The 13,983-nt window shown below is 35.6% G+C and overlaps 1 protein-coding gene across 7 annotated transcripts in view; it reads right to left on the bottom strand.

The window, feature by feature from the left end:
- The window catches only part of Smr (nuclear receptor corepressor smrter), a 74,026-nt gene that overhangs the window by 45,312 nt on the left and 14,731 nt on the right, over window positions 1-13,983 (bottom strand). For 6 of the 7 annotated variants that reach the window (XM_076805044.1, XM_076805033.1, XM_076805039.1 and 3 more), the window contains 6 exons: window positions 13,459-13,920; window positions 10,429-10,731; window positions 9,921-10,340; window positions 8,726-9,082; window positions 8,153-8,631; window positions 3,379-3,650 (listed from right to left, as the gene is read on the bottom strand). In XM_076805044.1, coding sequence (XP_076661159.1) covers window positions 3,379-3,650; window positions 8,153-8,631; window positions 8,726-9,082; window positions 9,921-10,340; window positions 10,429-10,731; window positions 13,459-13,920 — 2,293 coding nt within the window. The remainder of the gene's footprint in view (window positions 1-3,378; window positions 3,651-8,152; window positions 8,632-8,725; window positions 9,083-9,920; window positions 10,341-10,428; window positions 10,732-13,458; window positions 13,921-13,983) is intronic. The other variant, XM_076805049.1, reaches the window with a different exon arrangement.

Genomic DNA, 13,983 nt, shown 5'->3' with positions numbered 1-13,983 from the left:
AAATAAAATGAAAAAAATATGTGCGGAGGCTTAGAACTAATTACGTCTGTTATGGCACAAATATTCATCGTAAATTAAATTAATTATTCCAATAAGATTTGTGTACCAACACTCATTTGTTTACTTTCAAACAATCTTATTGCGTTCTGATATTGAAGATTTACAATTTGTTTAGGTGAGGAAAGAAGGGTTCACGTGGGTCTGAAAAAGGTTCGAGTAAGTTATTATAAAAAAAATTTAATAATAATAAAAAATCTAATAGTAATTGTTTTCTAAGAATGAAAATTTTGATGGTAATTATTCGATAGAAACTTAATAGTTTATAAACATTTAATACAGCTTGCACAATTTGCTGTATTGCGAATGACAATGTATTTGTTGAAATGAAAAACTTGAAATATTCCAAGAATTATAATAGTCACCCACAGCAGCTTGGACCACGCATGTTTCAGTATTTTAGGATGATTATATCGAGGTAGACAGTTATTATGACCAACAGTGTAGGTTAAATTTCCTCTTTCGAAAAACAGGTTGTAGTCACAGGTCTATATCATTATTCAATGGATCACATAATGTTTGGACACAATTATAGATGTAACATTTATGTCCTATATTTCGAATAAGCAAGCAACAAACAAAAAGCAATTTCATTATGTTCTGTTACAATATACAATGACGTGTGTAGAAGTGAACTAATTATTCTCGAACCTCGTTCGTTGTAGCGTATAAATTGAAGTATACATTTTGCCACCCGACACAAACGTTTAAGCAAGGAACACTTCAAACAAATTATTAACACGTTGTATGCGAATTTTTAGCATAAAAAATGATTCCTATTCTATTCCTAAACGCGACCGGCATTAGTTGTTAGTTACTTGATAACGAAGCTTTCACCTTGTAGCGTAATATAGTTATTTTCAGTATTAATAAATTGACATTAAGTGGCACTTCTTTTAAGACAATTATTTTTTAAGTTTTATTTATCTATCCATGTTTGTGTTTTAAATCACATCGACCATTCTGGTCATCAGAGACGACTTGAAAATTGATAATTGAAAATTGAGCTTCTAATAAAAATACCAAACAGAAATCACATCTATAGCAACGTCCTAATATTTTGTAATCCACTATGTAACTATATGTGATCAAATAACTTATTTCTCTTATCAAAATTGAATTTTCAAGGTCAATACCTTTCCTAAATGTTAACTAATCCAGATTTATTCTTAAAAATGATGTCCGTTTTCCGACATCTTCTAGGGAGACAATATCAAAATTTACTATTCTTTAATATAAATTTATTATTAAACTGACCTCCATGCATAACAACCCCTAACTGCTCATGAATTCAAAAGAATTGAAAAGTTTTAAAGAGTCAGGTAAGCAGGTTTTAAATAGTAATTAATTGTAAATATACACAGGCGCGACAGATCAAGGTATACGCAGTGAAATTAATTTGTATGTATATAGCATCGATCTTCCTGCATTAGACTGTACAAAATGTAATTTATATTCCAAAACAATTAAATGTAATACGCAACAAATTGGCCAACACAAAATGTTATGAAAATGTGAATTAAAAAAAAAGTCAAAGTATGGTCTTTTCTCATCGGAAGACTATATTATGGATATCAATAAAAGATATATACGTATATTTTCATAAATCAACTTCATGAGAACTGAAATGGAAAAAATTTATTTTGGTTGTTGTGAGTCAATTGCATTAGTTTTATCTAGTATGTACAATAACAGCCATTAATATTCTGACACTCTTTACAAAAGAATAGCTTTTTCGATATTGGACTAAATGATTTGAGTTTTTAAGAAGTTAAAATCATTAATTTACTAGATAACGTGTACAAGGAATTTTGAGAAAATTGCAACTGGTCGGAATCACGGAGAAAATAGGTACTAAAGATTGCTTTTTACAAACTTTCTGTCCGAGCCTGTATCGAACCTCTAAAAGATGCGTTTTGTGGATACATGTCAGTTATACACCTGAACGTTTAATCGAAATCGAAAATTCCATTCGACCAATTGTAAGTTCTTCAAAATTCTTTTACAAGGCATCTAGTATCATAAATCCTTCTACGCAACTCGAGTCGTTTGGTTCAATTCTAAAAGAGTTATTCCCTCTTAAAAAGTGTCCGAATATTAACAGGAGTCACTATGTATAATAATGTACATTATTCGTGTCTTAATGCAATTTCCAAATTTTAAGCGTATTTTGCATTTGCAACGAATACCGTTGTGCAAAACCCAATAAACTAAGTGTCCCAATAAAAACTTAACCCTCGGACGGCGGACCATTCTTACCTATTCACTGCTCTATTTACGAAGTTTTTTAAACATATTTTTCGAGATACTTCTTGCAGACATGTTTGTTTGTCTCGTGTTCCTAATGTGATATCTGTTTATTTAATTTAATCGCCAGAAACTGAGAAATTAAATAACGATTTTGACACTCTGGGTCAAAGTGGACCCAGGCCCAGGCGGGAAGGTTAATATCCATTTTATTTTTGCTGTATTTCATTGGTCTTCGATTTTATCGAACCTCGATGTAGTAGAAGAAGAAAACTCCAGCTTTATTTCAAGTATGCGTTCGATTTCATAAAATGGAACAATGTTAAGAGGGCCGACAGGCATTTGGCCTTAACTGTCACGCTATGTTACGCTGTGCCTTTTTTCTAGCCATTTCACGTCTTAAATAAGTAAGTAATCAATTTAAAATGCATACCACCGTGTTTGTACATGTCTTTGCTACGTCTATCCAGAGCCTTTTTTCGATACGAACACTAAATCTCTCGAAGTTAAGAGAATCTCTCTGCAATATACGTATATGAACTTGCAAAGGTCAAAATCTTGACAAATTAACGCTTCAATATTGCAATGAGCAGTTTAAAAGTGGTCACTTGTGTTTCCTAAAAGTCTAAAAAAGTCTAAAAGTCTAAAAAGTCTAAAAAAGTCTAAAAAAGTGTTTCCTAAAATTTCTACCTCATCGTGGAGTAATTTGTAATATTCGGCAGAAAACTCGCTTTCTGAAGCAAGTATGACGTCACAAGATGGCTACCGCAGAGAGATTCTCTTAATTTCGAGAGATTTAGTGTTCGTATCGAAAAAAAGGCTCTGTACAGACGTAGCAAAGACATGTACAAACGCGGTGGTATGTATTTTTAATCGATTACTTACTTATTTAAGACGTAAAATGTCTAGGAAAAAGGCACAGCGTAACATCGCGTGACAGTCAAGGCCGAATGCCTGCCGGCCCTCTTAAGTTCCATCCACTGCTCTCGTGGCACAGAATTCGTGAAACTGGTGCATCAGTGTCGCCAAAGAGGCTGCTAACTAATGAAATAGATCATTTTGGATGAAACTTACCGATAGTGTCCATCGACTGGGCTTCCTCGTCACTAGTCTCCATAGGTGTAGCATGGTTGTCCTTCTTCTTTTCCTTTATTCTGCTGGCGGCTCCCGCGACGGTCACGCCGGCCACGCCACTGCTGTTCGCCTCCCTGCCAACAGGCTTCTTTTTGTTCGAGTCTTTGAAATCCATATGTATCGTCGTCGCGTTCGTCGTGTTCATCGTGTTCGTTGCGTTCACACTCAACGACGACGACGTCGACGACGTTAATGTGCTCTTCCCGTCGATTCTGCAACAATCAATAACCACACACAATTAAGCTAGTTCGTCACAGTATACCCAAACAGTACAATAATTTGAGCGCTTGTTATAGATGTTAGACTTGTACAAAACTTATTTCGAATGATTCGTGCATAACGAATAAATCGGTTTATTCGTCATCTTCTTATTCGTACACAAAATTACTTGTAATTCGCGAATAATAATTAAATTCGGCAATATCAGTACGCAGAATTTGATACTCGATTCACGAAACAAAAGGCAGGTCATTCCATTTTAAAACAACTGTTACTGTTCGTAAGATCTCGGAAAACATGACCTTGAGATGACCTCCGCCCACACAGACTAATGTCCTCCTCCAAGTACAATAACTTTCTCTCTAAATATTTTTTTTTTTTGTATTTGTATTAATAACAAAATTGTTCAGGACTGGCACAGCTAGGTGGGACACTTCTTATGCCTTACTTTTTCAAGTTTAATCACTCCTTTCTCAATTATGAATTACATCCCGAGTGAAAAGGGATACCGAAAAAGGTGTACACCTTGCACACAGCGAATGGAGCTCCGGACTACATACTTTGTCAAACAGACAAACTTTTATTTTGAAAAGAAAAATTCTAATAAAATCTACTTTCTTGAAATTGGTCTTTAACGATGACAATTTCCATGAAAATCCACAGTTTTCGTAACTGCTAATAATTCTGCGTCCGCATGCTGTATCATAATATGACATTCTGGTGTGTCGAGAGAAGTAAAATTTTGTTTTTAACAAATTAAACTAACTCTTTCGATAAACCCGGAATAACATGAAAAATAATTGAATTGGTCTAAGCTTTCCATTTCGTTATTTTCCTTAGACCATCATAAAGTATAAACGTATAAAAATTCACTATATGCATAGCAATTTGTTTTGACAATTTTAGTACTTTTCTGCAGAAGCGACGAACAGCATTATTATTGACTAACTGATGTAGCCTAAATCGTTTCGGTAAAACATTCGGAAAGTATCCCAAATACATATATAAAAATCTCGATATGGACTATTATAAAGCTTAACGAATAATTCGAAAGTGTAAAATGAACTTTTACAATACTGTTCTACCGAGAAGCGCTTCGATGCGTATATACGATTTACAATTTTTTAAATGGACTGGTTTGGTCATCCCCGCGTTGAAAAGTATCGAGCTACGTTCAGCGGAAAATTAATATTTCATTTCAATTTCAATTAATCGTTTCCGAAGGGAAGAGCAGCCATTCCTTCCAATTTTCATGCAAACCTGGGATCAGATTTTCAACGATCAACTCAATTTCGATGATGAATGCCTACGTAAACATAATCCACTAACCAGCAACCATTGATTAGCATTACAATCTGCTAATAACCACCCTACCGTCCCTCGCTCACCGCCACTCTGCTTCCATCCACCCCATTTTCCCCACCAATCGACTACCCCATCCTCTCTTCCCATCTCTGTACTTCCATCAATTGCTTCTTTTTCCAAGAACAGTTACAATCGTTGTCACTGTAACATTACTCTCTCTCTCTCCTAAAAAGATTTCTGCCATTCTCCCATCTAATATAAACACAATGAACATTTAACAACAGATTCTTCGAACACCATGATCATTATTAAATTATATCTAAGCGCATACGACGGAAGTGATTCTAGATTAAAGGAAGTGATTCTAGATTAAAAAAATAAGTTGAAAATTTAGAATAAAGTTTTTTTCATTCGAGGCTCTGTTTTCGAGAAAATCGAGAGTTTTAAAATTCGGCGAAAGCAACTGCTATGTATTGAATAAGAATCGGGTAAGACGTCTGATCATGACCTACCGATTCTACTTAGAAACTCTAAGCACGCCAACTTGACGGTTTTCTCGAAGGCAAAGACTCATACGAAAAATTCTTATTCTGCATTCAGCCCCTTTTCGATGGTACCGCCAGTTACCGATCACATCATGTATAATCTGTGAACAATACGCGACGATTGACGTGTTCGTTAAGATGTTCGTTTCGGGTGTTTATGAAAATTTTGACAGCGATTTACGGAAAACAAGAACTCCATGGAAATTAATCCTTGTACCAGACGTTTTTTGAGAAACCACTTTGACGGCTGGACATTTTTAAATTTCCATGTACGAAATCTACAGACGTCGCCATCGTACTTATTGCTTAAAATGTTACAAATAACCACGGAATACTTTCGATGAATATTAAAAATAATTAGTTTAATTTGGCACGGTAGAACCAACGAGAAGAACAAAATTACGTTCATGATACCGACTATTAGAGAACACAGGATGAAATAAAAGTATGTTTGGCCATATTATAGCTTTTGGTTCCGAAATGTACGTAACACGGTAACAAAGAACACAAAACATGACCTAGATCCTTTTGTTCCTCGAACAAACAAACCAGAGGCACGCTATTGTTCACATTTTTGAATGAACTGTCAACCACATTCAACGATTTAAAAATTCTAAATCTGATTGATATTATCCAAAATATTGTGAGCGCGAGAATCTTTCCGTGCATTTTCCTTAAACTTACCTAAGTATCAAAAATACAGAAACACAGTAGATCGCAAAAAGGCTAAAGCATCGCCGTAAAATGTTAATTAGAGATACGATGAAATGTTAATTGAGAACTATGAATTTGAAATCCATACATTTAAGTGCGCTATAAATACTAAATAGTTGGAGATAAGATAAAATAACGAAACACAAGTCAAATACGCGTGTAAAAACTAATAATAATTTAAGTTATCCGTAATATATGTAATTTGACAAGGGACTCGCGATAATTTTATTGACGCCCTCCCCTAACTACTACGATAAGAGGGAAGGTAAAAAAACATGTATGATAATTGTACCATGAAGCAAAGTGGAACTGTAAATAGACACATTATAGTTGTTACTTTTTTATCTCCCTTCTACTTGCAAATTTTAATCCTAACGACAATAAAGATAGTATAAGGAATCCAATTACTGTGGGAGTATCGATTACTGTGCCTACATTCATTATACTTATTTTTAAAGCATAATGAATATTAAAACAGAGATACATAACATATATATTAACTGATTTTAATGAAAAAAATGTAGTATCTCCTTTTTAATATCCATTATGCATTAAAATAAGTATAATTAATATAGGCACAGTAATTGGTACCCACACAGTAATTGGGTCCCTTAGCCTACTCACTTTCAACTTGCATTTAAAAGTTTCATGCTATTTCTATTGAAAAGTCGTAAACTATCGTAAATATAAACATAACTTCTCAATACAAGCATTTTCGGCTATAAGTTTATATGAACCTTTTTTACCTACTTGAACTCATTAACACAGAAACAATTTGGTTCAAACCTTTTTCATAGTGTTTATGTGGTAAAGAAAATATAACCGAAAATTTTAAATGCGAAGATTTCAGACATGTTATACACTTGGAGAAATTAACTTCATCAAATATTTTACTACAGATATATTATTAAGTTATTCGCCTTATGATTACCGTTTAAAAGCGTCTTCATAAAGAAAGAAAAAGAATTCTCCATTTTAGTCAATTCGAACGTGTAAGAGACATCTCACCTAACTCGAACATTTCCAATATCACAGAGGATTTCATTGATGGAAAAGAATATCAACGAAAACCGTAACTTGTTTCGACAGAGTAAATAATATTTTTCTAGTTTTCAAATATATCGATTTCTTCTTACATGAAAATGAAGATATTTCTTCTTTCATTTTTTCTATAATTCTGGCGTAATAATAGGAAGTAACATAAATCCAACAACCTATCGTAATATGATGTTAACCTATCGTAGTGTGATTTTAAATGTGATAAAAAAAAACACGTATTCAGATTACTCTATCATAGGTTAGTGAATTTTCCTTTGTCCACAATTGATACACCACCATGATAAAAATATATAGTATCATTAAAATAAATTGTTGTAAACAAATAGTGTTTCCTTCGACTGATTATTGTTTCCCTTCAATAACAATCGGTATTTGCAGCACTTAAATTAATATAGCTGCATATATTCATTGATATACTCGATGTGCAATTATCAGGTGATTTCATCAAGAATCGTATATCTCAAGTTATAAAAAAGAAAATAGTGTTTCTTGTAGAAAAAAAATCAAAAATATTTATTACATACCGAAAGAAAAGAAAAAGAATTAACCATAATACGCTTCTTTGGTGAATATTCTTCCCTTTCCCGTTTTAGATACCGTAAAATCTTTTATTTCTCTGTGATTGTATTACAGGTTGATATGCTTGTTTAAAATATAAAATTACGAATGAAACACAAATGGTTGAAATAAATGTTTGTAAGAAGCCTATGACGGTTAATATATATCTGGAATTCTAAGCTACTGTAAATATAAATCGTCCGAAATAAATAGGCAACTAAAGACAATAGTTTTACTATGACATCACCTGTTGTATTAATGGTAGTTTCAAGCTGTTTAAGCAGAAGCGTCTACAGAAAAAAAAATATACGTACATCACTTTAACATCCTTTGCGGACACCGTTTCAGAACTCAATTGCGGCTCTTCCTTCACCTCCACTTTGATGAGATTCGACTCCTTGGGCTCCACTTTAATTTCCTTATTTTCTTTGTTAGTTTCCCTGTTATCCTTTACACTAGATGTGATCGACGAAGTGACACACGCTGTCGTGGTACTCAATATCGATGTGGTTGCCGCTGCTGTTGACGTTATTACGGATTCCGTTGTTAAACATGTACTCGACGTTGCCGATGAACTCAAGGAAGTCGCTGATGTGGTCGCTGTCGTTGATGTAACGGACGCTGACACGTTCGATACGGCTGAGGTGGTAGTTGTCGTCGTCGTAGTCGACGCCGCTGTCGAATTATTCTGAGGATTTTCTTGTGTTTTCTGTTGCTGCTCGCGCTGCAGCCTCGTCGTAACACCCGTAGTTAGAATGTCTATAGGTCCAATACTTGAACTGGTATTGTTTACCTTGAACAGATCAAGACATATTCAGGCATGAAGACCTATTCATTCTTACAAATGAAACGTATGTTGACGATAATAGAATTTTAATGTGACTCACTTTATTATTAGGATTGTTCCGAGAGCTACGTGTTCGTTGCCGCGACTTTCGCAATAGCTGCTTATAATTTTCTGCTTTTTTAGTGAGGTAGTAATGATGCACGCAATCTGGAACGGACTTATGTTCTAAAGATTGAGCTATCGTTCCAAAGTTCTTAGGATGTTGTAAATATTTTTCTTTAAACAATTCGTGCTCCACAGAACTCCAAACGTTGATTAACTTCCGTTCACTGTGAAGAGCCTCTAATTCTTCTGGCTGAAGCAGACCGTTTCGATTCTGAAACGCGATTCGTCTCTGTTTCGTATCCAATAACAACGGAGGTATCACTGCGTACGAACGCATTTTTTTATCTTCCATCTAAAAAATAGTTATGGAGAAAACATTACCATGATTGTTCTACCAGATAACTCCAATAATTAAAACTTAATAGTGATTAAATAGCAATAAAAGACTCGTCTTCAAATTATTAACAATAAACAGATCTCAACAGCTAAGCATGAGCCTGATGATCACTGTCTTTGTTTATTGTACGATGTAATACTTCCAGTGTACATAGGTCAGAAAGATTTTTTAGTACCACGCCAGTCACAGGTGACTGCCAATCGTTTTCTTAATGATACCGATGGTAGTCATCCGTGATCACTGTCACAAAATTAGTTCAAATAACACGTTCACTACCAGCACGCATGTGTGACGTGCACGATCTTGCAGTTTACGTGAAACTAATCCAATTAATTTGATGTATGTTGTTATTTAACAGCATAGAACGTAGTATAATATTCAGAAAGTCCATGTTCCTTTGCTAAATTATTCTAATATTTCATAAAAGCGGTCATTTAAGCGAACATTTTCGCGTTAAACTAAGTGTTAAACTAAGATGAATATCGGTGGTTATCAAATTTTGAACAACGTCAAAAATTAGGTAATATTTATGGATGACCACCGGTATGATAGTCCAGTGATAATCATATTAACTTTTCATTATCATATTCTTAAATTATGAAAATTCGCTTGTGACGCCACGGGCGCAACACAAAATTAGTGTGGTTGTTATTATGTTAATTGTTAATAACTTGAGAACAAAATTCATTTTCGTCTTTTTTTTTAGCCTGGTCAAGCCCTAAAGAAGACGACCACATTCAGTCGAGCATGCTGTTGTATATATTATTACATAAATTCTAACAGTGTAAATTACCTCTTGTTCTTGAAGGCCGTCCATAATTTCCTCTAGATCAGCTTCGCTTTTAATGCGGGCACCAACTCTATTGAAACGTTCTTTGTCTTCTCTCTGTTTTCGCAACTCAGGAAACACCTTTTCGAAGAATTCGCGATTTTTCGCTTCCTTCGATTTCCTTTTTTGCGTCGCCTCCAATCGTTCTATCTTACGATGCCACTCCTGCACCAAAATGGCGTACGTCCGAGACTGTTGCCGATGGAGAGACGCTCGTTCGGCGTGTTCCCGACGAAGCCTCGCTATAAGCTTAGCTCTCATACACGTTTGATGCTTCGTACGATTTTCTTGGTACACACTTGTATCCGACGGTTGATTGTACAAAGGTAGCTCCACTTTTGGACCTAGCCTCTCTAGGAGTCTATGAGCTTCCTCGGCTTTTCTCTGCAATAGAAATTAAATTTGAAATCTCTCGCGAAGTGTTTTTAAAGTTCTGAAAATCATGCTTGAACTTCTTAACCAAATGTCTTACCCTATTTTCAGCATAAATCTTTTGTGCCAGAGACTGGTGCTTTGGTTGCTGCGATTGTTCCTCAACCTGTCGTTTAAGACCACTGGCTTCTAGAGGTTTATTCGCTGCCTCTTCTAATTCTTTCAGCTTTTTCCGAAGCTTGTTTATCTGAGACTCTCTCTTCGCAATCTCTCTGTCGACCTTGGCAATTTGCTGCAGAAGATCATCCTTGGTACTCCTAAATTGCGCGTCTTCCTGCGTGTTCGGTTCCGGAAGCGTGGGAGAAATAGCTTCTGTTTGCGGCGTATACGCAGCGGGCTGCTCCTAGCAGAAAATGCTCATATAATACTGTGATGCACCAAAGACACATTTCGAGGTGAGAATATAATGTGATAATTAGACTGCGGATCTTTATCCAAAATAAAATTTGTATGCATCAATTGTAAGCTAATTAAAAATTTATTTTCCTCATTAGTGATTTTAAATTGCACCTGTACTTTTTTGTTATAAATGCATAAAATCCACAGTCTAGTAATAATAAACCTAAGGAGACGACAAATATAAAGCTATGTCTACACAGTACGAAGCAATCGCGCAAAGCAAGTTCAAGAGTTCTTTTATAATACGAGAACAAAGTACACGAAACAGCATAAGACATCAGTTATTGCGACGTGAAGATGGCATTTGTACCTGCTGCTAGTACGGCCGCATATAATATTTGTCTAAGTGTGGTGAATAATAGACTGTAAGACATCTTTGATGTCAAAAAACTGACATTCGTCAACTCGACGTGAGGTGATCACACCACAAGGCTGTCGCAGATGTGTTGTGTAAACATAGCTCTAAATTTTGTGCGTATGCCAGAATTTTCTACTCCATCCGAGTCCAAGGACGTTTTCAATATCTTAAAAATGTTCAAAATATGCTTGAAACTAAGCTAATTTGGACTTGAAATTCTATGCACAACCGTAAATGGGTCACTTCACGCGAGATCGGATACTTTTCAGAGTACTGTTCCAGATTTTGTTCAAATTGGGATGTGTTGTAGCCTTTAGTTACATGTGAACGTATCTCAAAAGATTCTTCGAAATCTTAAAAATTTTCAGTTTTGCGGACGTGCAAAATAAAGTTTCAAGAACATTAGGACAGCCCTAAGTGTCCTCATTGCGGGCCTGTTTTTAAAAATGCGGACCCGTTATACCTGGAGTTCTTATACCATGTATGCGACCACCACAGGATTTAATACCGTTATAAATTATTGGGAAAACTCACTCTTTATCAATAGTATTCATTGTTGGAAATATTTACTATCATCGCTCAATGGATATCACAAGAAAGTGGAGAATACGTTCCATAGGGAAGTAATGGGAGAGAGTGTGAAGGAAGTACACAGTGTTTCCTTTATCTCGCAAAATATAAATATTTCGTGAAGGACTGTACCTATCGAAAAAATGTTTAGATAAAAATTGTTTAATACGAAGGGGGACATAATACGGTGTAAGTTAATTTTTTATAGGCTAGGTTGGGGGTAAATTGTGAATAATTTTACTTGATGGAACCATATATTTTTTCCCGTATTATGGTGTCATTTATTACGGGGATTGACGTTCGTAATGTTCAGAAACCTGAAAAGCAGTAAGGAGTTCGTTCGGCAGTTGTTTTGACGCCGAAAATGCATTCTACACTATGTAGCCTACAGGTGAGTAGACAACATTGTCGCCGACGCGTCGTTAATGTTGCGACTAGTGGAGCGACGACAGCACGACAGCTGTCGACGAATGATGAATCTAAGACGGGCTAGAATATAAGGAAATGACCTTTTATGTAGGTCGCTGAATTCGTCCCAATAAATGCCGTCATATGTACTACGGAAAAGAAAATGTATGGTTCCATTTAAAAAAATTAATTCGATTTTAAAATTTCTCCGCCAACCTACCGTGCTTTAAAATTAACTTACACCGTTTCATGTCCCCCTTCATATCAAGCAATTTTTACTCAACATTTTTTTACAGCTTCTCTCCTTCACGAGCTATTTCAATTTTTCGAGGTAAAGAAAACACCCTATAGATTAAAGACTTAATGTTTCATTGTGATATATTGTTTTACGATCAATAACTAACTAAATGATCTACAATAACATGATTATTTAACTCATAATTGATACAATTTCGATAATATGATCTCCTTTGGTATAAACTATAAAAGGATGAAAAGTTTCATGATCCATGGTTTTGCCTTCGTTTATTGAACTAAATTGAAAATTAATGTGTTTAATGTTGGGGGTCACAATTAAACAATTCCTTCATTATTTTCATTTGGCGTACTAACAGCAAACTATGCAAACTGGCTCCAACTGCAAGTCGTTTCGAAGAGCCGCCTACACCATCACACCGAGTTTTTAAATAAAATTTTTAAAAAATAATAGATCATAAATTATCCAATTAAAAGAATTATTGTAGGTCCTTCGTTTAGTTATTGATTAAAAAACATACAGCGAAACATTAACTCTTTAATCTATACTTTCATCACCCCTTTCTTGCGATGTTCAAAGAGCAATGATAGTAAATATTTCCAACAATTAATACTATTGAAAAAAAGTGAATTTTCCCAATAATTTATAAAGGTATTAAATCCTGTGGTGGTCGCATACATAGTATAATAGCTCCAGGTATAACAGGTCCGCATTTTTAAAAAGGGTCCCCAATGAGGGCTCCACACTTAGGGCTATCCTAATTTTCTTGAAACTTTATTTTGCACGTCCGTAAAACTGACAATTTTTAGGATTTCGAAGAATATTTTGAAATTATTTTCTTTTATATGTCACTAAAAGCTACAACATATCCAAATTTCAGCAAAATTTGAAACACTATTCCGAAAAGTGTCCGATTTTGCGAGGAATAACCCAAATATTAGTCCGTTATCGCCTTGATATCTTCTGCTAACCGTTGAACATAAACCTCTCTTAGTTCTCTTCGCTCGACTCCTCCACCGAGTTTAATACCTCAACTCTATATTAATTTCAAAACGTACGCGCATGTACTCGATACCCACCCTAGTGTCTATCCTGAGTGGCTGCTGCAACTGTACCACGTGCTCTTGTTTACCGCAGGGGTCAGCGGGCGATAGGCTTTGACAGCGAGATTGCGATTGGGACTGTAACTGAAGTTGCGTTGGTTGGGCCAAACGTATTTTTTTGAAGGGCGGTGCCTCCTGCAGATTGGCTATCTCGACGGCCGTACGAGTGCAATACTGATCCGGTTGGACGGGCATAAGGCCCATTCGTGAATTTCTCGCACTGGTCACGTGCTGATAGTCTGAAGCGGCCGTCGGTGAAGCTGTCGGCGTCACCGAAGCAGGCGGCAGAAGAGATATTCTCGGTCTATCCCCTCTGCCACCAGCCATGCCACTACCTACACCGCTATTCGTCGCATATTCGGCTGTAACTACTCCAACACCGACTCCAATCTGCGACAAAGGACTATTGCTCACGTTGATGGCGATCCTCTCGTTCACCTGTAAAAATACTACGGTCAAAATCCATCCTTTTTTTTTCAATTCTGTTTTCATTCAGCCGTC

Source organism: Halictus rubicundus, chromosome 2, assembly GCF_050948215.1.
Source record: "Halictus rubicundus isolate RS-2024b chromosome 2, iyHalRubi1_principal, whole genome shotgun sequence".
Classification (NCBI taxonomy): Eukaryota; Metazoa; Arthropoda; class Insecta; order Hymenoptera; family Halictidae; genus Halictus; species Halictus rubicundus.
This window is presented reverse-complemented; position numbering and strand designations above follow the sequence as displayed.